This window comes from Dasypus novemcinctus, chromosome 5, assembly GCF_030445035.2.
Source record: "Dasypus novemcinctus isolate mDasNov1 chromosome 5, mDasNov1.1.hap2, whole genome shotgun sequence".
NCBI classification, from domain to species: Eukaryota; Metazoa; Chordata; class Mammalia; order Cingulata; family Dasypodidae; genus Dasypus; species Dasypus novemcinctus.
This window is the reverse complement of record NC_080677.1, coordinates 130,051,459-130,076,053: the sequence shown is the minus strand read 5'-3', so window position 1 is coordinate 130,076,053 and position 24,595 is coordinate 130,051,459. Positions and strand designations below refer to the sequence as shown.

The window sequence follows — 24,595 nt, the reverse complement described above, 5'->3', positions numbered from 1 at the left end:
AGCCATTTTATTTCCTCTTTGGAGAAGTTTCTATTCAAATGTCTGTCTTTTTATTTTTGAGATGTAAGATTTCTTTATATATGCTAGATATTAAATGCTTGTCAGATAAGTGGTTCCCAAATATTTTCTCCCATTGAGGAGGCTGCCTTTTTGCTTTCTTGACAAAGTCTTTTGAAGCACAAATGTTTTAAGTTTTGAAAAGGTCCCATTTATTTTTTTTTTCTTTTGTTGTTAATGCTTTGGGTATAAAGTTTATGAAATAATTTCTATTACAAGATGTCGTAGATCTTACCTACATTATCTGCTAGGAGCTTTATGGACCTGGCTCTTTTATTTAGGTCTTTGATTCATCTTCAGTTAATTTTTGTATAGGGCATAAGACAGTGGTCTTCTCTCATTCTTTTGGATATGGATATCCAGTTCTCCTAGCACCATTTGTTGAAGTGACTATTCTATCTCAGTTGATTGGGTTTGGTGGCATAGTTGAATATCAGCTGGCTGTATATGTGTAGGGTCTGTATCAGAATGTTCAGTTCAGTTCCATTGGTTAGTATGTCTATTTGTGCCAAAACCATGCAGTTTTGACCACTGTAGCTTCGTAGTATGCTTTAAAGTCAGGTAGTGTGCTTTCTCCAATTTTGATTTTCTTTTTCAAGATGTTTTTGGCTATTTGGGGCCCCTTATCCTGCCAAATAAATTTGATAATTAGTTTTTCAGTTCAATGAAAAAAAAAATGCTGTTGTAGCTTTTATTGGAATTGTGATTCAATCTGTAAATCAATTTGGGTAAGATAGACATCTTAATGATATTTAGTCTTACAATACATGAACATGGAATATTCTTCCATTTGTTTAAGTCTTCTTTGATTTCCTTTAACAATGTTATGTGGTTTTTCTGTGTACAGGACCTTTACATTCTTAGATAAGTTTATTCCTAGATATTTTATTCTTTTAGTTGTCATTGTAAATGGATTTTTTTACTTGATTTCTCCTCAGATTGCTCATTATGGCCAAACATTTCCCAATTCTTATGAAAGACATAAATATACATGTCTAAAAAGCACAAAGTACTCTGTAGCATTTGATATTATTTTTGAATTCCAAAAAAGAAATATAAATTATGTTTAAACTGGTCTGTTTCTCTGGATGTGATACCCTTTGATTGTATTAAATTCAAAGGTTTTACGTTTACTTAATTAAATTAAGATGAGGGCTTTGATTTGGCCACGTCATTAGGGCAGCTTAGGGTTGAGTCCCCATCCTTGTGGTGGGCTATATAAATGGACACAGACACAAGAGAAGAACACAGAGGAGCACAGCTCCATAGATAGAGCAGAGACCCTGGGAAGAGAAATGAACAATTTGCCTAATAGCTTGCAGCTAAAGAGACCAGAGCCCTGAGCAGCTAAGCAGGCCCTGAAAGAAATGAGCCCTCCAGCCTACAGCTGAGATAGGAAGAAGCTGGGCCCAGAGAGCCTTAAGAGGAAAGAGGAAGGCTGAACCCTTTCAGATGTCGCCCACCATCTTGTTTGAACACATGGCAATAGACTTTGGTGAGGAACTAATCTTGAGCTCAACTCTTTAAGGTCTTGTAACTGTAAGCTTTTACCCCAAGTAAATACCCATTTAAAAAGCCAACAAATTTCTGGTACTTTGCATCAGCACCCCTTCTGGCTGACTAATCTACATACTCCAAACAGAATAAACCTTAACAGACCCATTCTCAGACACATACTAATCATAATGTCAAATGCCAAATATAGAGAGAATTCTGAAACGAGGAAGAAAAAATTTGTCACATATAGGAATCCTCAAAAAGCTATAAAAAGCACATGAAAAGATGCTCAACATCATTTGCCAAAGGGAAATGCAAATGAAAACCACAGTGAGATACCATTTCACACTCACTAGAATGCTACATTAAACAGAAAATTACAAGTGTTGGAGAGGTAATGGAGAAATAGGAACATTCATTCATTCTTTTGGTAGTATAAAATGGTGCAGCTGCTGTGGAATACAATTTGTCGTTTCCTCAGTAAGCTAAGTATAGAATTACCACATGACCCAGCAACCCTCTATTAGGTATATACTCAGAATAATTGAAAGCAGGATCTCGAGCAGATATTTGCACACCGATGTTTGTAGTGTCATTATTCACAGTTGCCCAAAATGGAAGCAACTCAAGTATCCATCAACCTATGAATGTGTAAGAAAAATGTGGTATGCACAAACACTGGAATATTATTCAGCATTAAAAAGGAATGAGGGAAGCGGACTTGGCCCAGTGGTTAGGGCATCCATGTACCACATGAGAGGTCTGTGGTTCAAACCCCGGGCCTCCTTGACCTGTGTGGAGCTGGCCCACGCACAGTGCTGATGCACGCAAGGAGTGCCGTGCCACACAGGGTGTCCCCTGCGTAGGGGAGCCCCCCGCATAAGGAGTGTGCGCCGTAAGGAGAGCCGCCCAGCGCGAAAGAAAGTTCAGCCTGCCCAGGAATGGTGCCACACACACGGAGAGCTGACACAACAAGATGATGCAAGAAAAAAAACACAGATTCCTGTGCCGCTGACAACAACAGAAGCAGACAAAGAAGAAGACACAGCAAAGTAGACACAGTGAACAGACAACTGGGTGAGGGGGTGGGGAAGGGGAGAAAAATTAAATAAATAAATAAATAAATCTTTTTAAAAAAAGGAATGAAGTTTTGGTTCATTCAACAACATGAATGAACCTTGAAAACATTATGTTCACTGAAATAAGGTAAACACAAAAGGACAAATTTTCTATCATTTCACTGATATGAGTTAAAATAAGCAAACTCATAGAGTTAGAATCTAGAATATAGGTTACTGGGGCTGGATTGGGAATAGGGGATGGGGAGTGTATTACTTTGCTACAGGACTGTAGATGCAAAGACTAGAAATGAGTTGGCTTTTATAATGGGAATTTTATTAGGGGAAAACCTTAGAATTCCAAGGCCATGAAATGTCCAAATCAAAGTACCATCAGAGATGTTTTCTCACCAAATTAGCTACTGATGATCCTGGCATCCTACCATGTGGCAATTAGGCATATGACAGAGCTCACCTCCTCAGCCCTGAGCTGCTCTGTGGCCCAGCCCCTCCAGGGCCTCTTTCCAAGCCTTTGTGCTCTGCTGAATCAAGACTCCAGGACCTCTCTCAGCCTTTTAGGGCTTCTCTGCTTTTCTGCTGTAGGCAAACCTGGAGCGCTATCTCTCTCTCTCTTTCTCCTTTCTCACTTCTCTCAAAATGGCACAGCTCCCTTTTCTGAGTGTGTCTCTCTTGGTGTCTCTGTTTATATTACACCTAGCAAGAGGGTGGAGATGCAAGCTATCTCATGCCTTACTGATGTACTGATGTATTCCAATCAAAAGCCTAAATCAATCTAATCAAGTAATCTAATCTGAAGTCTGAATTTAATGCAATAAAAGGACCTCAAACTCACAGGAATGGATTAATCCAAAAGATGATCTTTTTGGGATTTACCAAATTCAAACTGTCACAGGGAGTTAATGTTTAATTTGGACAGAATTTCTATTTGTGTTGATGATAAATTTTGGAAATGAATGGTGATATTGGTAGCCAAAATTGTGAGTGTAATTAATAGCACTATAAATTATATATGTAAATGTGGTTAAAAGGAGAAATTTTAGATCATATATGTTATTAGAATAAAAATTAACCAACACACCATAAGACTGTACAACACAGTGAGTTTTTTTTTCTCAAATCTTTTTATTTATTTATTTATTTTAATTATTTATTTATTATTATTTTTTTAATTACATTAAAAAAAAATGAGGTCCCATTCAACCCCACCGCTCCCGCTCCCCACTCCCCCCACAGCAACACTCTCTCCCATCATCATGACACATCCATTGCACCTGGTAAGTTCATCTCTGAGCATCACTGCACCCCATAGTCAATGGTCCACATCATAGCCCAGACTCTCTCACGTTCCATCCAGTGGGCCCTGGGGGGATCTACAGTGTCCTGTAATTGTCCATGAAGCACTATCCAGGACAACTCCACGTCCCGAAAACGCCTCCACATCTCATCTCTTCCTCCCATTCCCCACACCCAGCAGCCCCCATGGCTACCGTTCCCACACCCATTCCACATTTTCTCTGTGGACATTGGATTGGTTGTGTCCATTGCACACCTATGTCAAGTGAGGGCTTAGATTCCACATGGGTACTGGATGCACTCCTCCCGCTTCTAGTTGTAGACACTCTAGGCTCCATGTTGTGGCAACACAGTGAATTTATTGTAAATGTTTGGCTGTAGGTAATAGTACAATTATATAAATATTCTTTCATGAACTGTAACAAATGTGTCACAATACAATGTGTTAATAATAGGATGGTATATTGGAAAAAATACATCCTAATGTAAAGTAGGACCATAGTTATTACTACGATTAATAATATTCTTTTATGAATGGTAACAAAGATACCATACTAATGCAAGGTGTTAATATTGCATATGAGAATGTTAATTTCATATGTTAATTAGCATATGAGAATGTTGTACTTTCTACATGATTTTTCTGTAAGCCTTCCATCTCTCTAATTAAAAATACTTTTTACAAAAGAAATTGAAAAATTATTTATGTCCCATCAGTGGGTATGGCTATATAAGATGTAGTATATTCAATCATGGAATACAATGCAACTTATTTAAAAAATTAGTTTGCCTCCATATATTGATATAGAAATCTATGGCACGTTAAGTGAAGCAAGTTCAAATACACACACACACATACACACAAAGGAAAGCAAACCCATGCTATGGCAATGTATATGTACTTTCAAAGTACATGAAAAAACACAGAGGGATGCAGTTATTAACAACAAAACCAAGTGATTGAGGGAAACGAATGTGGCTCAACCAATTGGGCTCCCATCTACTATATAGGAGATCTGGGGTTCGATGCCCAGGGACTCCTAGTGAGGACAAGCTGGCCCATGTGGTGAGGTGGCCCACACAGAGTGCCACCCTGTGCAGGACAGCTGCCCCATACAGGAGTGCTGGCTGATGCGGAGAGCTGGTGCAACAAGATGATGCCACAAGAGATGCAGAGGAGAGAAAATAAGAAGACATAGCAGAACAGGGAGATGAGGTGGCACAAGAGAGTAATTGCCTCTCTCCTACTCCAGAAGGTCCTAGGATCAGTTCCTAGAGCCACCTAATGAGAATACAAGCAGACACAGAACAACACACAGTGAATGGACACAGAGAGCAGACAACTGGGGGGAATGGGGGTGGGGGGAATAAAAAAATAAATCTTTAAAAACAAAACAACCACCAAATGATTGAGTAGGGAAAGGAGCAGTTCCCCAAGGAGGAAACTGCTGAACCAACAAAAAGTGTCTACTACAAATGTCTTTTAAATTAGTGATGAGAAGAAGCTGGAGTAATTTTGAAGGAATTATTTGTATATGTATTATGTTTATCATTTCAGTTACTTCTTACTTTTGAGGATGTTGCCATTTATTTCACACAGCAAGAATGGCAGAACCTGGAGGCATGGCAGAAGGAGCTTTACCAGCATGTAATGAAAACCAATTATGAAACCCTTGTTTCCCTAGGTAAGAAATAGTCAATGTTGTGTAAGTCATGGAAGTGGATCCTTTAAGAGGTCTCAGTCACTTGATTCTCCTGCATGTCAGCTAGCAAGATTTCTCAGAAATTACCCAGAAATGTATTTTTACCCCATATTCTTGTGTTAATACTTCTATAAGCATACCTAGAAGCAGCTCAAGAGGAGACAAGCCTTATGCCTGATAGCTTGCAGCTGAAATCAGGTAGAAAGCAGAGCAGCTGAGCCTGAGAAAAGTAGTCTGGAGGGGAAGGCAGAGACCAGACAGAGGTCACCCACCATCTTGCTTAATACATGGCAGCTCACTTTGGTGAGAAAGCACCTCCTATAGTGCCTTGAGTTGGACTTTTCACAGCCTTGGAACTAAGCTCTAACCCCAAATAAATAACCTTTATAAAAAACTACACATTTCTGGTACTTTGCTTTGGCAGTCCTTTGACAAACTAAAACAATTATATACTCTTCTGTTGCCATGATTTTCCATATAGGAGCATGCCTAGCTCATATCCATAAAGTACCCTGTATATCTTAAGCCAACCTCTCAATTTTCACAGTAGGGTCTCTTTACATCAGAAAAGCTAATATTATTCTTTCCTGGAATGAGATTTTTCAAAGCTATATAGTGAGGTGTTTAACCGCAGATATCTTTAGGTGGTTTGGGTAATGGATATGGTCTTTTTGCTTATTTGGTTTTTATACATATTTTTATTTATCAAACATTATGTTCTGCTAGTGTGATTGCAAATTAGTACAGCCACTTTGGAGAGCAATTTTGTAACACATACTTAAACTCAAAGACAGGATTGTCCTATAACCAAGTAATTCACATGCAGACCTATAAAGTCTTGTGCATATGATCATAGAAGCATGTCAATGAACAGAAAAAAGACAAATTAAATTGTTATAGGTTCATATAAGAAAATACTCAGATGAATGAACCTGATTTGTTTCAAAATGGAGGAAATTTGAAAAATAATTTGAAGAGAAAAAGCAAAATGTAGAATGATACAGTATGATTTGTGCAAACTCTAAAACCAGCATACAGTATTTGTTTATTCATATATATATATTTAAAAAGAAAAACATGAATGGGAATGTTCACTATCCAGATTTAAGGTAGTGATTACCTCTGGAGAGGAGTGTAAGTTCTTGTCCATAATGTTCTATCTTTTTAAAAAATCTAAAGCAAGTGTGTCAACATGGTAAGATTTGGCGAAGTTAGATGAACCCAGCTATTTTTCTAATAGCCTTGTTTTTTTCTATGGTAGAAATATTTTTAACAAGAAATGAAAGCACTGTTTTTTTAAATCCTTTTGACTGAATTTTTGCCACTGCCATCTCCTTTAAATTGAACCCCTATGAACTGGCTGTTAATAAGTGACTCTTAATAATATTGCTGTGGGAGAGGGGATGGAGGTATGCATACGCAGGCATAAAGTTTTTCATTGTTACTGATAGCTAGAAATCAATACATATAGTTAAAATTTGAAGTGACTTAATGGTCTGACATTAAAGGATGGATTGGTTTATTCTAATAGAATACTATCATGCATTAAAAACAAGTGGGTCTTTTGTCTTTATATTTTGAATTGTAGCATTTCTTTACATGTATCTTGGATATTAGACCCTTGTTGCATGTAATATTTGGATATAATTTCCAAATATTTTCTCCCATTGAGTAGGCTGCCTTTTCAACCTCCTCACAAAGCCCTTGGAGGTGCAGAAGTGTTTCATTTTGTGGCAGTCCCATTTATCAATTTTTTCTTTTGTTGCTTGTGCTCTGAGTGTAAGGTTTAAGAGACCCCCACCTACTACAAGGTCTTGTACATATTTCCCTACATTAGCTTCTAGAGTTTTATCATCCTGGCATTTATGTTTAGGTCTTTGATCCTTTTTGAGTTAATTCTTATATAGAATTTCATTATTTTGGTTAAAGATATCCAGTTTTCCCAGCACCATTTGTTGAAGAAACTGTTCTGTCCCAAAAAAATGAACTTGGTAGGCTTATCAAAAATCAGTTTACCATAAAAGGGAGGGTATATTTCTTAACTCTCAATTCAATTCCATTGATCAATATGTCTATATTTATGCCAAAACCCTACTGTTTTGACCACTGTAGCTTTATAATACCCTTGAAGTTCAGGGAGCATGAGTCCTCTGACTTTGCTCTTCCTTTTTAGGATGTTTTGGCTACTAGGACCTCTTTCTTTCCAAATAAATTTGGTAAATTGACTTTTCTGTTTCTGTACAGTAAGCTGTTTGAATTTTGATTGGTCTTGCATTGAATCTATAAATCAATTTGGGTAGAACTGACATCTTCATGATGTTTAGCCTTCCAATAAATGAACACATTTTTCTAAAGAAGAAATACAAATGGTGAAGAAACACATGAAAAAATGTTCAACAACACTGGCTATTAGGGGAAATGTAAATCAAAGCTACTATGAGATATCATTTCATACCTACTAGAATGGCCACTATTAAAAAACAGAAAACTGCAACTGTTGGAGAGGATGTGCAGAGATAGGAACACTTATTCATTGTTTTGGGGAATGTAGAATGGTGCAGCCACTGTGGAAGTCTGTCTGGTGGGTCCTAAGGGAGTTAGATATAGATCTACCATGTGACCCGGCAATACAACTACTAGGTATATACCCAGAAAACTGAGAGCACTGATAGGAACAGATCTCTGCACATCAGTGTTCATAGCAACATTACTCACAATTGCCAAAGCTGGAAACAACCCAGGTGTCCATCAAATAATGAATAGATAAACAAAGTATAGTATATACATATGATGGAATATTATTCAGCTATAAGAAGAAATGAAGCTGTGAAGCATATGACAACATGGATGAACCTGGAGGGCATTTGTTGAGTGAAGCAAGCCAGGCACAAAAGGACAAATATTGTATGACTTTGCTATTATGAACTAAATATAATGAGCAAATTCATGGAGTTAATAGCTAAACTGTAATTCACCAAAAAAAGTATGTGCTTAAGAGAATGGAGAGCTGAGGTTTAATCAGTGCAGAATTGGTAAAAAGGTGTCTGGAAATGAACAGAAATGGTGAAAACACATCATAAGATATGTAATTAGTAGTGCTAACATATGGGTATGATAGTGGTTTTGTTTTGTTTTGGAGTAATGAAAATGCTCTAATATTGACTGAAGTGGCGAATGCACAACTCTATGATTATACCAAATTCCACTGACTGTACACTTTAGATAACTTGTATGGTTTATGTACAAAAAAACATAATAGGGTGGGTTGGGGGAAAATGACACCAAACGTCAGATATGGACTATATTTAGTAGTAATACTTTGATAGGGCTCTTTCATAATTTGTTAGAAATGTTGCACAACAATGCAAGGTATTGTTGGTGGTGTGATATATGGGAGCCCTGTATGATGTTATAGTAAGAGTTGTGAGTTCACAACTCTTACTACTTCACAACTCTTACTACACATTTATTGTTTATGTATGTTCATGTATGAATGATATACTTAATACAATTTTTTAAATGAAACAAAAAACAAGTGAGGAGACTAACAAGATGACAAAATGTATATTTAATTTACAAAAAATATAATAAAATTGCTTCATTCTTTTTCAGATTAGAAAAGGAATTCATGCTCAATATAAAAATAGGTAATACATTTAAAGAGAAAGTAAAAATTACCCACAATTACTCCCCGGAAATAACCATCTTGGTATATTTGTATAGCTCTTTCAAGGTTTTTATGATATGCATGTAAAAATATTTATAAAAATTATATCATAATTGAAATACTTCTTTGTGGCCTGCTCTTCCATAGCAATATATTATGAGCATATATGGTATCATATATAGTACAATTCAAATGATTTTTAGTGTTTATAGGATAAACTTGGGAGGGAATATACAAAAAGTTGCACTCATTATTGTATTAAGATAGTGAGGCTTATTTTTTCCTTTCCCCAAACTTTCTATAACAGTGATTTTAATAAAAATAAATTTTTATAACAGTGTTGTTGAGATATAATTCACATACCATACAATTCACCAATTTAAAGTGTAGAATTTTCATATAATAATGGAGTTGTGCAACCATCACCACTATCTAATTTCAGCATATCTTTATCAACCCAAAAAGAAACCCTGTACCCATCAGCAATTGTTCCCTATTCTCCACTCCTCCCCATCCTAGCAATTACTAATCTATTTTATGTTCCTATAGATTTGCCTGTTCTAGATATTTCATATAAATGGAATCATACAATACTTGGCCTATTGTTGCATTGTTAGATAAATAGAGACCATGACAAAATTTAAGGACCACAACTGCTCTAATGGGTTCAGATGAATTAGTAAGCACTGTTATTGTGCACACAATTTTGATCCTCTTTCTGTAAACCTATAACCCACTATTTGTTTACATCTCTTCTCATATGTTGCCACAGGCATGAATTTTGAGAAATTTCGAACATCTCAGTATGCTTTAAATTTAGTACTCAAGGAAACCTAATTACCCTGTCTGATTTTGCTATGCAGATGATGGAATTCCCAAACCGGAAATAATATCCTGGATTGAACAAGTGAGAGATCCCTTAAGAAATTGGGAAGAATCACAGAAATCAGAAAACATCATTTGTTCCTCTGCTGATATGCATTTTGATCCAGGTACTGAGGGGCAGCTGTTTTGGGGTCAAAGTTAAGAAAGCAGGGCCCTGCCCTTAATTAAGATGTGACACTGAAATTTCTTAATCTCATGTCTCTGATCTTATCATCCTATTTGACCAGACTAAGGTTTGACTTCTGGTATCTTGACTTCTAGAGAAAGACAGTAATCATAGTGGGTAGGAGTAGATTCTGGATGACCTTGGACAAGTTATTCAATACCTCTTGGTATTTTGATTTCTTGATTTATAAAATGAAAACAATAAAAATACTACATTATAGGATTGTCATGAGGATACAGTGGGTTAATATATGTAACAAGTTATAATGCTTCCTGGCATATAGTAAGAGTTCAAGAAATGTAAGGTATTCTTATTAGTAGTTGGGAAAAGACCAAACTCAGGGACTGTTTATATAGACTCTTGTGACCAAAATTGTTTCCTTCCTATCTGGAGACTGTCACCTCACTTTGAATGCTGAACACTTGGCTCACTTCTTTTGTCGCTTGTCATAAAGGAAGAGTCTGAGATTTTTAGATTCTTAGGGATAAGTATTAAAGTAGGGAAAGAGAAAGCCAAATGGGAGCATTATTCCAAGAAATTAGGATTCTAAGATATGTCTGTTCAGTTTAGGTTCAGCAGGCTGTCATCAAATTCCTTTTTATCATGAAACAAAACTACACTGATACGTATATGATTGTGTAGTTCTGTGGAAGCTGGATTTCCAGGTCATCAAAGGTCACTGTCAGTGGCCACAGAAGTTGCTGAAGGCAGGGAAAGGGAAAGAAGGTGTGATATGGGGGCATTTTTGGGACTTGGAGTTGTCTTAACTGACATTGCAGGGACAGATGCAGGACATTATATACCCCACCATAACCAACTGAATGGACTGGGAGATAGTGGAAACTACAATGTAAATGATAATCTATGCTGTGTAGCAGTGCTCCAAAATGTATTCATCAATTGCAATGAATGTACCACACTAATGAAAGAAGTCATTGATGTGGAAAAAGTGGGGGATGTGGGAAGTGGAGCATATGAGAACCTCCTATATATTTTTTTGTCTTTATTTTTTTAATATTACATTCAAAAAATATGAGGTCCCCATATACCCCCCACTCCCCTCACCCCACTCCTCCCCCCATAGCAACAATCTCCTCCATCCTCACGAGACATTCATTGCATTTGGTGAATACATCTCTGAGCACCGCTGCACCTCATGGTCAATGGTCCACATCATAGCCCACACTCTCCCATGTTCTACCCAGTGGACCATCCTCCTATATTTTTTAATGTAACATTTTGTGTGATCTATGTATCTTTTAAAAATAAATTTAAAATATATTTAATAAAATAAAAGCTAATAGAAGGCTAAAAAATAAAAAAAAGTCACTGTCAGGGACCAGTTTACTGGTGACATAAATCCTTATCACGCTACGGCATTAACATGAATACTGAATGAAATTTTGCTTTCAGTTTCAGGAAGCCAACAACCTATAACATCAGGAGAAATTAAATGCCATTTCCAATTAGACCATCTTCCTAGCCAGTATTCCTTTAAACCCTTAATGGATCACAAATGCACCAAGATACTTTTCCAGAAGAACAACATGCAGGTGCACCAGTGCCAAAACAGTGGAGAGAGGCCAGCCTCCTGTCCAGCATGCAATGTAGCCTTGTCTCAGAAGTCTGAGCTCTCCAATGTGCAATCAGGACAGAAGCTATCCAAGTCCCCTAATTGTGATGACAGCTTCCTCCTGAGTGAGGACACAGAGGCTCTCCAGCATGACCACAGTGGGGATAGGCCATTCTCTTGCCCTGAGTGCAATAAGTGCTTCCCCACAAGTTCTCAGCTGGCCACCCACTTCAGAGCACACACAGGAGAAAGGGCCTTGCAGTGTCTTAAACTCAAGAAGAATTTCCACCTGGGTGGCTTGCATGCAGATGATAAGCCCCTTAAGTACCCAAAATATGATTTGACTTACCAGCACAGACATACCAGAAAGAAGCTATTTTCTTGCAGTGAATGTAGCCGATGCTTTATCTACCCTTACAATCTCCGTGACCACCTGAGAGTGCACAGTGGGGAAAGGCCTTTCCAATGCCCCCAGTGTGACAAGAGCTTCCGCATGAAGGGCGCTGTGAAGGCTCACCAGCTCACCCACAGCAAGGAGAGGCCGTTTTCTTGTGGGGAATGTGGCAAGGGCTTTATTAGTCGATGTCAACTCACTGCACATTTCAGATTGCACACAGGAGAGAGACCCTTCCAGTGCCCCGAGTGTGATAAAAACTTCCGTGAAAAGAGATTCATGCTTAGCCATCAGCATGTACATAGGCTTGAGAGGCCATTTTCCTGTGGGGATTGTGGCAAGGGCTTCACTGATAAGTCTGAACTTACTGAACACATCAGATGGCACACAAAATCTTGTAGTGCTGACATTAAGAAGAAAAGGCTTAGCCAACTCTTGGCAATGATAGAGGCTGATTGGAGTTGAGGGAGAGTAGGTTTTCTATGCATGGAACAGAATTTACATTGCTTGAGACGCCATAGCATTACCTAATCCCAACTGGTAGACAGATTTTAGGTCAGGGTCCCTTTTTGAGCAAGAATGTAATACTAGTTAGGAATATGAGAAACCACAAAGGATTTTCTCCTATTAAACAACCAATTCTATTTACTATCCATTGATAAAAAGGGATATATTCTCTTTCTATCATATTAAGTTGTAATTTCCACCACCATCCCTTCCCCCAGTGCTAAGGCAGCTCTGAAATCCTAGCTTGAATTAAGGCAGAATGAATCCTTCAGAAGCATTCTCAAAGCTGAAGGGATGAATGTGGCTGTTAACTGTCAGTTCTGCCTTTTTTCCCCACCAGCATATGATACTAAACTGTGGGTTTAAGTCCAGTCATTTTCATTGCAGGTGCTGACATAATAGTGGATGTGGTATTGATTCATTTATTTTGAAACTGATAAAAATAAAACAAGTTGTTTAAATTTTAGTGTGTCTGTTTATATGAATGCTGATGTTTCACCATAGGTTCCATAGTGATTATGCATAGTTCCCCCTAAGGAAAAGCCGACAATTTCAGCAAAATTTGGCTAATCAGAGTTCAACAAACATAAAACTTAAGGTGATAAGAAGTATGGAACTAGAACTTGGGCAAGAGATTGTTGCAGGAAATATAGATATGGTGGTTCTAGAGTAAAGATGCTATTAGAAGTTGAGAGACTGAATGAAATTCCCAAGAATGAATATCTAAGCAGATAATTAAAAGCTGATTAAAGGTAAAAATAAAGAAGATTGATGGCTTTATCGACAGATTACAGGCAAAAAGTTTAGTGTGGTGTATTTTTAAGCAAATTTCAGGAATAATTGTGGTACAAGTAGAATTCTAGAAAAAAGATGAATATTGTGCAAGCACCAAATTTTTATACACTAGGGGCAGATTTGTACTCCAGACAAGGAACTCTTGACTTTCAGAGGGTTCATGTTCATGTAAAAACAAAGGCAGAATATAAATTCTTAAGGAAGACAGAAAATGAGATTGGCAGTAAGCTATAATAAATATTACTCTACAATGATATTTCAAAAATGGTTTTCTTTGGAACATTGACTCCCAAGATAGTATTCAAAAAACTATTATATGGCTAGTTAGTTGAAAGTTGAACAGTGCCCCCTCCACCACAGAGTCTGAAATATATTTCTGTACATTGTGAATCGACAGGGTGAGATATAATGTGCAGTATATTCTGAATATATTTGATTTTTCCCCCCAATAAAACACATACTACATCCTGTAAAACAAGAGTTGTTCAGGACTCATTTTGGAAAACACTGAATAGTCCTGGCTTCAGCAAAGTAGCCCTCAGTCTTAAGAAGAACGGGAATTTGGGGTATTAATTTCTTAAATTTTAGGGGACCAAAAACAGACCTTTATAGGTGGTGTGTCCTCTTGCCTCAAATGGTGGGACAGTAACAAAGGTTTTATTAGGAGATTGTTGTTTAGGCAACTTTATAATTACTCAGAGACTCATGGTGATGTCATTTGTGTTCTCTGGGTAGCAGACCTAACAAAGCAAATGGATAGAGTAAATTCAACTTAAGGAAAAAAGAGATGGGGGCCTGCTACATATGAATACCACTGGTATGGGAAAATGGAGTAGAAGGATGCTATAATGAACTCATACAAGACTTTGAAGGAGACTAAATACCAGCATTTCTAGTTTGGAGTTCTCACATATTGCCTGTTAATAAATGAAGGATCGCAGAATTAGTAAGAGATGCTACCGTTAGGAGTTTTGTTAACCACTGTAAGTATTTTGAAAGAACTTGACAGAGAAAGGGTAAATTCCAACTAAACTAAAGTGCCCCAGGCTACTGATACTAAAAATGGAAAAAAATTTAACAGTGGTGTTTGAAGAACAGAGGGACTTCCGGCAAAGGAGTGTCATAAGTACAGATTCAACTTCCTTTCCTATCCTTTCCAAAATCCCTGAAAAGAAAAACCAATGCAGAGATATCCTCGTGAAATCCCTGAACTTCAAGAATAAGGAAGAATGCCTATAGTCATTTAAAATGGAAAATCTTACTGACTACAAAGGAATAAAAATCTGACTCAACAGTGAATATCATATTAAATGGAAAGGATGGTTTAAAAAAACCAAACATTCCCATTAAAGTTAAGAAGACAATGGTCTCTGTATGTATCATTATTTTACATGGAATGCATTATACTACATTAGTGTAGTATACACTACACTTGGTACATCCAAGAGAATCCACTAACTACTATACGTAGCAAAATAGATCCCATTCACAAAAGTACAGTTACTGTCTTGATTCAAGATAGAAGCTAAAAAAAATATTTAAAAACTAAGCACAGGTACATATCTGTCTCTTCTGCCTTTAAATACCATATTAAAAATAATAATAAAGAGATCATTCAAGCCTTGAAATTGAAGTGAATTCAGAGGGAACATCAAAATGAGAAATTTCAACAGAATTCACAAAGAAAATTTTTTACAAGAATGGAATCTAATGAAATGGACGGAATTAGCCCCAACTTGGAAGAAGCAGAAAGGAAACTAAAGCTGAGACATGTATTAGTTTGCTCAATAGAACCTAAACTTTGGAAAAACCAGGTAGGATGGAGACCTGAAAACCTGGCAAGGAGACAAGAAGGCAATGGTTTGACATATTTAAAGTGCTGAAAACAAGTAACTTCCAACCAAGGATCTATGTCCGTCAAAACAGACTTTCATAAATGAGGGTGCAATTAAGACATTCCCAGATAAACAAAATATGAGGTAGTTTATCACCAGTAGACCAACCCTATAAGAGATGCTAAAGATGCTGTTGTAAATGTAACCTATTTCAGTAAGGACCAAGCTAGACAAGGTTAAGACAAATAGAACGAATTCCAGTTAGAGAACTTCATGTTCAGTCCGGAAGTCATGTGGGTTTGGGCAGAGGGACTCATCAAAGGCAAGGTTCCTCTAAAAAGAAAGTTTTCTTTTTGTTCTACTCAACATTGTACTGGAGGGTCTAGCCAAAATGATTAGAAAATAAAAAGAAATAAAAGTGCTCTAGAATGGAAATGAAGAATTAAATCTTTTTTCTCAGATGACATGATCTTACATAAGAAATCCTAAGAATCCCTAAAATCTACTGGAACTTATAAACAAGTTCAGCAAGACAGCAGGATTCAAGGTCAATATACAAAATTCAATTGTCTTTCTATATAATTGCAATGAACAAAAAAATGGAGTTACATAATGATTCCACTTATGATAAAATCAAGGAGAATAAAATCCTTAGGAATAAATTTAACAAAAGAAGTACAAAACTTGTATTCCAAGAATTATAAAACATTGTTGAAAAAAATAAAAGATCTAAGTAAATGAAAAACATTCATTCCATGTTCTTGAATTGGAAGAGTTAACATTGTGAAGAAAAAAAAATAGTCCCAAATTGACCTACAGATTCAATAAAATCTCTATCAGAATCCCAGCTCACTTCTTTGTAAAAAAATGTATGAGCTCATTCTCATATGGAAGGTGCATGGGACCAAGAATAGCCAAAACAATCCTGAATTAGAAAAATGAAGTAGGAGGACTGAATTAGTCAGGGTTCTTTAGGGAAACAAACAACAGGCAATATCTGTAAATAGCATTACATCTTATAAAATTGTCTCACGTGACCATGGAGATTCACAAGTCCAAATTCTGTGGGGCAGGCTGCAAACTAGGGGCTCCAATGAAGGTCCTCAATGAGTTCCCAAGAGATGCTGGCTGTTTGAGATAGAGATGGGAATTCTCTCTCTGAATGCTGAAATCACTTCTCCTTTTAAGGCCTTCAACTGATTGGATGAGACATCACTCACTGCTGATGGCAATCTCCTCAGTTGATTGTAGATGTAACCAGCTATCTATGCAATTAACTCACTAATGATTAAAGTCCATAAAATGTGCACCTTTACAATTAGCCAAGTGCTTGCTTGACCAAACAACTGGGCACCATTACCTGGTTGAGTTGACACATTAGCCTAACCATCACAAGGAGTCACATGTTTCAATTTTTAAAACTTACTACAAGGCTAAATTAATGGAAACAGTGTGTTATTGACAAAAGAATAGACATATAGATTAATGGAACAGAATTAAGAGTCCAGAATAGATCATCCATTTTTGATCAACTGATTTTCCACAAAAATGTTAAGATCATTCAATGGGGAAAGAGTAGTTTTGTCAGCAAATTATGCAGAGACAACTGGATAGCCACATGCAAAGGAATGAAGATGGACCCTTACCTTAGTCAGCCAAAAGGGGTGTTAATGCAAAGTACTGGTATTCTGTTGGTTTTCATAAAGGGTATTTATTTGGGGTAGAAGCATACAGTCACAAGGCCCTAAAGAGTCCAACTCAAATGTACCATAAGAGGTACTTTCTCACCCAAAGTCATTTGCCATGTGCTGAAGCAAGATGGTGGGTGATGTCTCCGAGGGTTCAGCCTTCCTTCTTTCCTTTTAAGGCTCCGTGGTCCCAGCTTCTTCCAATGTCAACTTTTTGTTGGCATAAGGCTCTTCTCTCAGGGTTTCTCTTCATCTCTCTTCCTGGGGTCTCTCTTCTGTCTAAGGAGCTGTCTCTCTTCCTCTGTATTCTTCTCTATGTATCTACTTCCCTATTCTTGATTGAGCATCTGTTTATATAGCCCACCAATGAGGCAGAGACACAACCCTGCACACCCTAATGACATGGTCAAATCAAAGCCCTAATCTTGATTTAATAAAAGTGAAACCTCTGAATTTAATACAATCAAAAGGTATCATGCCCAGAGGAACAGTTCAGTTTACAAATATAATCAATATCTCTTCTTGGAATTCATAAATAATATCAAACTTGCCCCACACCATGTACAAAAATTAACTCAAATAGATCAATGTCCTAAATGTAAAAAAAAAATTGTTTCTTTCAAAAGGAAACGGGTAAATCTTCATGACTTTGAATTTGGCAATGGATTCTTAGATATGACTCAAAAGCACATGTATCAAAAGAAAAAAATAGATAAATTGTACTTCATCAAAATTCAAAACTTTTTTCCACCAAAGGAAACCACCAAGAAAGTAAAAAGTCAATCCACAAGATAGCAGAAAAGATTTGCAAATAATTATATTTAAAAGGTAAACTTTAAAAAATGTTACAAGGAACTGTAGAGCATAGTGCAACCTCATGTGAAATATGACTATGGGTAATAGTGCATATATAAGACTTATTCTTTGAAACTGAGAAATTGTACATTAATGTTACAAGATACTAATATCAGGCAAAAATCCAACCAAAGCAAAATATGGACAGTATAGTAATATGCTAAAAATCTTCCATATAGGGTGAAAAAAGGAAATAAACTAAGTGAAAGAAACTGGACAAAAGTTACTACATGTTTTTTTTAACTCCATCTATACAAAATATAAATACAAATAAATTAGAAAGAAGGGAATAGCAGCTATGTATGGCCGGGAAAGCGTAGAGAGATTGAGGTGATTATTAAAGGGTAGAGCTTTTTTTGTTTTTGTTTTTCATTATTGGAATAATGAAAATCTCTAATAATGATTAAAGTGAGTAATGCACAACCATGTGATTATACCAAATACCACTGATTGTGCACTTTGGATGGACTGTACACTTTGAATGGGTTAAATTTTTAATTAATATGTATCAGTACAATAGATTAAAAACACTACATTTAAGAGACTTATATTTAGAATATATAAAGAACTCTTGCTACCTGATAATAAAAAGACAACCCAATTTAAAAATGGGCAGGAATCTGAATGGACATTCCTCCAAGGAAAACATAGGCATGACCAATAAGCTCATGAAAACATTGTGGGCATCATTAGTCAATAGGCTGTGCAAAGCAAAACCACAATAAGATACCACTTCACATCCATAAAATAGCTATAATAAAAAGGACAGAAAATAACAACTGTTGACAAAGATATGGAGAAAGTAGAACCCTCATGCACTGCTGGTAGGAATGTAAACTGGTGCAACCACTTTGGAAAACAGTCTAGCAGTTCCTCAGACAATTAACATAGTGTTTCCATATGACACAGAAATTCCACTTCTAGGTATATACCAAAAAGAAATGAAAACACATATCCATGGAAAAACTTGTACACAAATGTTTAAAGCAGCTTTATTCATGATTGCCAAAAAGTAGAAACAACTCAAATATCCAACAACTGAATGGATTTTTTAAAATGTGGTGTATACATACAGTGCAATATTAGCCATTCATTAGCCATTTCATTAGCCAAAAATGAAGTTCCAATATGTGACATAAAATGGATGAACCTTGAAAACACCATGCTAAGTGAAAGAAATCAGTCACAAAAGAACACATGCTATACGATACCATCCAAATGAAATGTCCAGAATGGGGACATCTATAAAAAAAGAAACTAGATTAGTGGTTGCTTACTGCCTGGGGGCGAGGGTGTAGTGTGGGTGATAGACAAAGGGTTTTGGATTTCCTTTTGAGGGTAATTAAACTGTTCTCAAATGGACTGTGATGATGATTGTGAAACTCTGTGAATGTACTAAAGAAAATTGAATTGTACACGTTAAATAGGTGAATTGTACAGTATGTGAATCTCAATGACGCTGCTAAGGAAAAATAAAAACAAAATGCTCAGTAGTTAAAAAGAGGTAATGGAAATAGACTCAGGAAAGCAAGGAAGGCCTGTCGGTCATCACTGTCTTTTTTCGGATGGTCACTTCAATTGGATTTTAAGGATGAATCTGGATCATTACAATCTGATTATTGTAAATCTCCCCGGGGCCAGTGCCACCCTCTAGCATTTATTAAGCAGTTGCTTAAAATATCATCTCACAGCAAGACTAAGAATTATAACATGTGCCTGACCCCTGCCTTTACCTCTTCATATGGCAAAGTTAAAAGAGTTGCTCTGAGTCCAATATTTCCTAAATCTTTCATGAAACATTAAAAACCAACATCGAGAGTAGGTGAGTGGCTGAGAAGTGGATGAAGCTGTGAATTGTTGTGCTATAACAGCTAAAGTTACATTTTGATGAGGGGGCAGGTTAGAGTAGCAAACATTATGGAAAAAAAAAAAAAAAAAAAAAAACGGAAAAAACGGCCCAGTTCCCTAATTTACACAACTACTAATTTTCGAGCCAACCTTAAAGTTCTCCCCAGTCCGGAGATCCAGTGAGACCAAGACGCCCTTCCGGGATGGAAAGCGCTGGGGGACGCTTTGAGAGTCACTTATCTGCTCTGGCCTGAAGGCGGCGCTGCGGAGGCCGAGCCGCACCTGTGCTCTGTGGCGGAAAAGGCAAGTTCCCAGGATGCCCTGCGTCTCCTCAGGACAAAGGCCGCTGAAGGGAGGTGATCCGGGTCTCCGTCTAGGACCGGAGGCGGGGCCTTTGCGGCGGGGGCCGCGACGCCGGGGCTTTCCTGTGGCCCGTACAGTTTAAGGCCATTGCCCCGGCGGTCGCTCAGTTTCCGGTATGGGCTGCTGCACCCACGTACCCAGTGCAGCGCAGAGGGCCCTCCCCGTGCGGCGAGCTCGGTGTCCACGCCACGGGGTCACCGGCCCTTCACTGGGCAGTCGCAAGAGGGCTTGGGCAATGCAAAATTTGCTGAAGCGTGAGGCGGTGACATCTCAGCCGCAAAGTTGTGATGAAGCGGGACGGGGGTGGGGATGGGGGACTATTCGTGGTCACAGGATGACAAAGCCTACTCAGACTATTGACGCCCCGTAGTGAAGCCGAGACTGGGGGAGGCGCTGTCCTGTTGCTGCTTGGACGGTTTGTAAAATCTGCATCGCTAGGCCAGGAGTCTAACCCCTTCCTAGCTGGCACTGTGGGTCCTGGGGAAATGCCGTGAATGGAAAAGCTGTGAGCCCAGTCCCAGACGCTAAAGCTTTTTGATGCAGAGACTTTGATTTTTTTCATCTTTGTTATTCAGCCAGTGTGTTGTCTCAAGTGGAGGGTCTATGAATGCTTGTCGAATGAATAAATGAGAGTGCTCTAAGTAAGCCACAGATTTTACTGTTAATCTATGACTGAGTGTACTTATTTTCCCGAAGGTTAAGTTTGTTTTCTAAGAAAATCCAGGGAGTACTCTTGGTGAGATACAGAATGGAAAAGAGATCAGAGGAAATAATGGATGAGAAAAGGAAAGGATTTCCAAAAGGCTATGTACTGTAGTACAATACCAAATTGCAATTATAGGGACTGCCATTTTATCTACAATTCTTGTTTAGGAAATGATAATAGTGGTTGTAACTCTTATATTTAGTTTCAAGTATTTCAAAAGCCTCCAGGGGTAACAGTATCCCAGTTTCCTAGTATTAATATGTAGCCTTAATTGAAACCATGTTTCCCAAGAAACTTGACAACTTATTTCTTACTGTCTTTGTCACTAATACCAAAAGTGAATTTTCAGAATAGACTTCAGAATAGAACAGCTAACTTTGTAAAGGAGTAGAGCTGTAGAGGAATTATCCATCTTATTCCTGATCACTAGATAGTGATTGAGAATAAACCCTAGGTTTCTTGACTTCTCCTGTCTTTCCCTGGACAAATATTTACTGAGCTTTCTTTCCTTTAATCTATATTATTAATATTTACAGTGTTGCTTCTCTTGGGTAGTGGCTGCCTAGTCAAACCAAAATTCTCAAGTCATTGGGTAGCAATAGGTCATCTTCCCTTTTCTCTTTTGTTGCCTTCTGCTAGGGAAAGTGATGTTTTGATTTTCTTGTGTAAAAGATATTGAAGACAATAATTGGATGACCTATTATATCTTTCTGACAGTTGCATTGTGTCTTGTGGGCATATTTCCAGTTTTCAATTTGTTTCATTTTAGTGGAGGAAAATGGTGCCAATTGTAGAAGTCTCTGCAGGTGTAACTTTCTGTATTTCTTCCTTATAAACACATGGATGTTTTTAAGACATGTCAGAAAATGTTAATGTGTACTTCATAACACTGTATGTTTACATGATTATGTCCCATATGGGTACTCAAATGCTCATTAATAGAATCAGATTTCTAGTTTCAGGTCATGTTTCTGTGGCACTGCCAATGACAGACTTGTTTATGATTCTGTCCCCTATCCCAATATTTCTGCTAACAAGAACCTGTGTGTTCAGATTCAACCTCTGTAAGGGTGTAAATCTGCTTTGTTTGCAGTGTTTGAAGATTTTGAAAAGAGGACCAGCCAGTAATTCTTCCTGGAATTATGTCATGAAGGCCTAAGTCTCTCTTATGTATGAAAATTCTGCCTTTTCAAGATCTGTGTACTACAGGCCATTATACATTTTGTCAAAACCTATAAAATTGTATATGGTACAAAGTATAAAACATAATGTAAACTATAGACCATGGTGCTTCAATATTTGTTCATCAAGTATAACAAATGTACCACACTAATGAAAGATGTTGTTATTAGAGGAAACCTTGGGGGGAGTGGGTTGTATATGGGAATCCCCTATATTTTCGATGTAGCTCTTCTGTAATCTAAAATTTCACTAAAAATAAAGTTTAAAAAAACTCATTTAGTGTTGACAAAGACATTGATGTTGAAAGTGCATATGATGAGTTTGAATAAAATTGTTTGATGACATATTTTTAAAAAAGATCTGTGTAGTAGCTCCTTATCTGATACTAACAGAAGAGCTTTTAAACATTACTGATGAGGACAGGTGTGTAACAATTCTGAGACAAAGTAAATGTGTTTGTGACTCCAAGTAGTTGATCCCCATGAATCTTAAATTATTTTCTTGATATTTTGCCAAGTTCATAATAACTTGGGTTAAAAGAACCCATTAATTGCAATCAATTTCTTGGCATCTCTCATCTTGGCTATATTAATTTTCAATTCAACCCACAATGGAGTCAGATGTCCGTTAAATCAGTGCTCATCTTTTCAGAACTTTAACTCCATTATCCAATTCAGGAGACATCCATAGAAATCAATAAACACTTATTGCCTAATTACCATGTTCCAGATTCAAGGGGTAAGTAGAAAGACATAGTCCCTATACTCAAAGAGCAAATAGCCCACTAAAAGAGAACTTTTATTGTATTAGGGCTCTTTTGGTTACAAATGACAGAAATTCAGCTCAGACTAGCCAAGGGAAGAAAAAAATCTTCAAGTTCATGTAATCAGAAAGTCTGGAAGTAGAATTGTCTCCATACAAGGCTGAGTTCAGAGGCTCAGTCCATGTTTTAGGGGTCTATTATGCTCTCCTCTTACATTGGTTTTCCTCTGTCATGGCCTCATTTTCTCTACAAAATTGGGGAAGATGGCTGCCAAAAGCTCCAATTTAGGAACACTTCCAAAAAGAATGGATATGGACAATGAGCTTTTACAGTATTTTCCCAAGAATGTTATACAGAACACCAGTTGTGAAAGGGAACTATAAAAAGAGCAGATTTACAATGTCCATCAGCATTTTTTAAGACTGTAGCAGAGAAACCTGTTAAGGTTTGTTTATCGTGTCATTTTTTCAAATGTATTCCATCAGAGAACCCTCTTTCAAATAATACTTAATAGCTACATTTTTTGCAACAGGTATTCCATGGAACTCTCTTTGGGAAGTGCTGTGAATTCCTTACACAAAGGAGGGAACAATTAATTCTTCCTGTATTGGTTTCACTAAGAGGAAGAATCAGGTGTTTTGGGCCTTAAATGAAAAATGAAAGTTTTCCAAGGTGAAGTCGGTAGGAGAGGGCATTCTAAGAGACCATGAAGAAAGTCATGGCGTGGTAAGAATGGAGTATGTTTAGGGCGACGCGGCATCTTTTACGGCTAGCTCATAGGATTCTTTCGGGGAAAGCAGGAAATAACCTGGATGAGGCCAGGTCATGAAGAGCCTTGAATGCTACCCTAAGTTTGGACTATATCCTAAAAGCAATGGACTTCATAAATATTTTTGTGTGTGTGCAAGCAAATATATTTTATTGATACTTATTAACAAAGCATGCAATCCAGCCAAAGTGCATAATCAATGGCATTTGTTATAATTACAGTTTTGCATTTGTCAATTCAATCACTATTTGAGCATTTTCATTATTCCAATAATAATAATAAAAAAAGAAAAACCTCATCACCTCTCAGTCTCTCTATGCTTCCCCTGCCATACATAGCTGCTCTTCTGGTTCTGTCTCTTTATTTGTATTTATATTTTGTAAATAGTCTTGTATATGCAATATTATCCATATTCGTATCTCATATATGGTTTCACTGTGTTATACAGTCCTATTTTACATTTTTTAGCTTTCCTTCTAGTAATATATATGTCTTTAGACTATCTTTCAACCACTGTCTCACCCATGTAATTGTACTGCTAGTTACAAACATTGTGATGTTTTTTCACCGTTTATATTCATTTCCAAAGACTTGCAAAGAACCTTTTTTATCAGTTCTGCACAAATTAACCCTCAGCTTTCCATTCCCTAACCTCATTCTATATTTTGGTGACCTATATTCTAGTTATTAACTCTATGAGTTTACACCATATAATTAGGTTCATAATAGCACAATCATAGGTATTCTTTTGTGTCTGGCTTGCTTCACTCAACATAATCTCCAGTTTCATCCTTGTTGTCAAATGCTTCACAACTTCATTTCTTCTTTCAACTGCATAATATTCCATTGCATGTATACACCACAATTTGTTTATCTATTCTTCAGTTGATAGAAACCTGATTGTTTCCATCTTTTGGCAATTATGACTAACACCACTATGAACATCAGTGTGCAGATGTCTGTTCATATC

General features: G+C 37.2%; 1 protein-coding gene and 1 long non-coding RNA gene across 2 annotated transcripts in view; both read left to right on the top strand.

The window, feature by feature from the left end:
• LOC101427658 (zinc finger protein 624-like) overlaps window positions 1–24,595 on the top strand; it is a 195,797-nt gene that overhangs the window by 14,969 nt on the left and 156,233 nt on the right. Inside the window, exons 2-4 of the mRNA XM_071215524.1 lie at window positions 5,485–5,611; window positions 10,160–10,288; window positions 11,761–12,776. Of these exons, the coding sequence (XP_071071625.1) occupies window positions 5,485–5,611; window positions 10,160–10,288; window positions 11,761–12,776 (1,272 nt within the window). The remainder of the gene's footprint in view (window positions 1–5,484; window positions 5,612–10,159; window positions 10,289–11,760; window positions 12,777–24,595) is intronic.
• Window positions 14,814–23,923, top strand: LOC139439044 (uncharacterized). Its single transcript, XR_011648888.1, has 2 exons — window positions 14,814–20,620; window positions 22,005–23,923. It is a non-coding gene; the product is annotated as an uncharacterized lncRNA (long non-coding RNA).